Below are 1,900 nucleotides of genomic sequence, written 5' to 3' on the forward strand. Positions count from 1 at the left end.
ACGCGGCTCACCAGGTACGCGGTGCATCACCCCGTAGCACGTCCCCAAGTGATCCCATAGCATGTCCCCGTGCCACGTCCCCACATGTCGCCTATGGAATGACCCCAGGCGTCCCCATGGCACATCCAACCCCCATGGCACATCCCCCATGACATGTCCCCAAATGCCACCCATGACATGGCCCCAGGTGTCCCCTATGGAATGTCCCCAGGTGTCCCCATGGCACATCCCCTGTGACATGCCCCCAGATGTCCCCTAAGGAACGTCCCCAGGCGTCCCCATGGCACATCCAACCCCGATGACACGTCCCCAGATGTCCCCTATGGAAAGTCCCCAGGTGTCCCCATGGCACATCCAACCCCCATGACACGTCCCCAGATGTCCCCTAAGGAACGTCCCCAGGTGTCCCCATGGCACATCCAACCCCCATGACACGTCCCCAGATGTCCCCTAAGGAACGTCCCCAGGTGTCCCCATGGCACATCCCCTGTGACATGGCCCCAGGTGTCCCCATGGCACATCCCCACGTCCCCCCACGGCCCAGCCCGAGGCACACCGGTAGGCCAGGCGCAGGATGAAGAGCTCGAGGAAGGCGGATTCCAGCAGCAGATCCTGGTCCTCCCGTGGCAGCTCGGCGAAGCCCTGAATCTTCTCGGCCCATTTGCGGATGACGTCCATGGAACCCGTGAGGAGATCATAGAACTGCTGCACGTCCACAGAGTCCTCCTTCTCCAGGTGGCACGGAACCGAGTCCTGGAACTGCGGGGGCAGGGGGTCAGGCAGGAGGTGGGGGTGGGGTGGGTTGGGATGGGGAGGGCAGTGGGGTGGGGATGGGATGGGGGTGGGCAGCCGCACAACGTTGATACCTGGAACTGTGGGATGGGAATGGGATTGAGCACTAGGATGGGATGGGGTTGGGATCAGGCAATGCGATGGGGATGGGGTTGGGCAGTGGGGTGGCACCGATTCCCGGAACTGTGGGACGGGAAAGGGATCGAGGGCTGGGATGGGAGTGAGGATGGGGTTGGGATCAGGCAATGGGATGGGAATTGGGATGGGGTTGGAGTTGGGCAGTAGGTGGAGATGTGATTTGGATCATACAATGGGATGGGATTGGGGTTGAGATCAGGCAATGGGATGGGATGGGGTTGAGGTTGGGCAGTGGGATGGGATGGGGTTGGATCACTCAATGGGATGGCAGTGAGGATGGGTTTGAGATCAGGCGATGGGATGGGATGGGGATGGGGTTGGGATCAGGCGATGGGATGGGGATGGGGTTGGGATCAGGCGATGGGATGGGGATGGGGTTGGGATCAGGCGATGGGATGGGATGGGGATGGGGTTGGGCAGTGGGATGGCACCGATTCCCGGAACTGTGGGACGGGAAAGGGATCGAGGGCTGGGATGGAAGTGAGGATGGGGTTGGGATCAGGCGATGGGATGGAATGGGGTTTGGGGTTGGGCAATGGGATGGGATGGGTTTGGATCACTCAATGGGATGGCAGTGAGTATGGGGTTGGGATCAGGCGATGGGATGGGATGGGGATGGGGTTGGGCAGTGGGATGGCACCGATTCCCGGAACTGTGGGACGGGAAAGGGATCGAGGGCTGGGATGGGAGTGAGGATGGGGTTGGGATCAGACGATGGGATGGGGGTGGGGTTGGACAATGGGATGGGATGGGGTTGGATCACTCAATGGGATGGCAGAGAGGAGGGGGTTGAGATCAGGCGATGGGATGGGATGGGGTTGGGGTTGGGCAGTGGGATGGGAGTGAGGATGGGGTTGAAATCAGGTGATGGGATGGGGTGGGGTTGGGCAGTGGGATGGGATGGGGTTGGATCACTCAATGGGATGGCAGTGAGGAGGGGGTTGAGATCGGGCGATGGGATGGGATGGGG

The 1,900-nt window shown here is 61.3% G+C and overlaps 1 protein-coding gene across 1 annotated transcript in view; it reads right to left on the reverse strand.

Moving 5' to 3' along the window:
* LOC104916194 (nuclear receptor subfamily 4 group A member 1) overlaps positions 1-1,900 on the reverse strand; it is a gene marked incomplete at both ends in the record, with an annotated part of 4,392 nt that overhangs the window by 848 nt on the left and 1,644 nt on the right. Inside the window, one exon of the mRNA XM_010727189.1 lies at positions 557-759. Coding sequence (XP_010725491.1) covers positions 557-759 — 203 coding nt within the window. The remainder of the gene's footprint in view (positions 1-556; positions 760-1,900) is intronic.

This window comes from Meleagris gallopavo, unplaced genomic scaffold (assembly GCF_000146605.3).
Source record: "Meleagris gallopavo isolate NT-WF06-2002-E0010 breed Aviagen turkey brand Nicholas breeding stock unplaced genomic scaffold, Turkey_5.1 ChrUn_random_7180001874468, whole genome shotgun sequence".
In the NCBI taxonomy this organism is placed as follows: domain Eukaryota; kingdom Metazoa; phylum Chordata; class Aves; order Galliformes; family Phasianidae; genus Meleagris; species Meleagris gallopavo.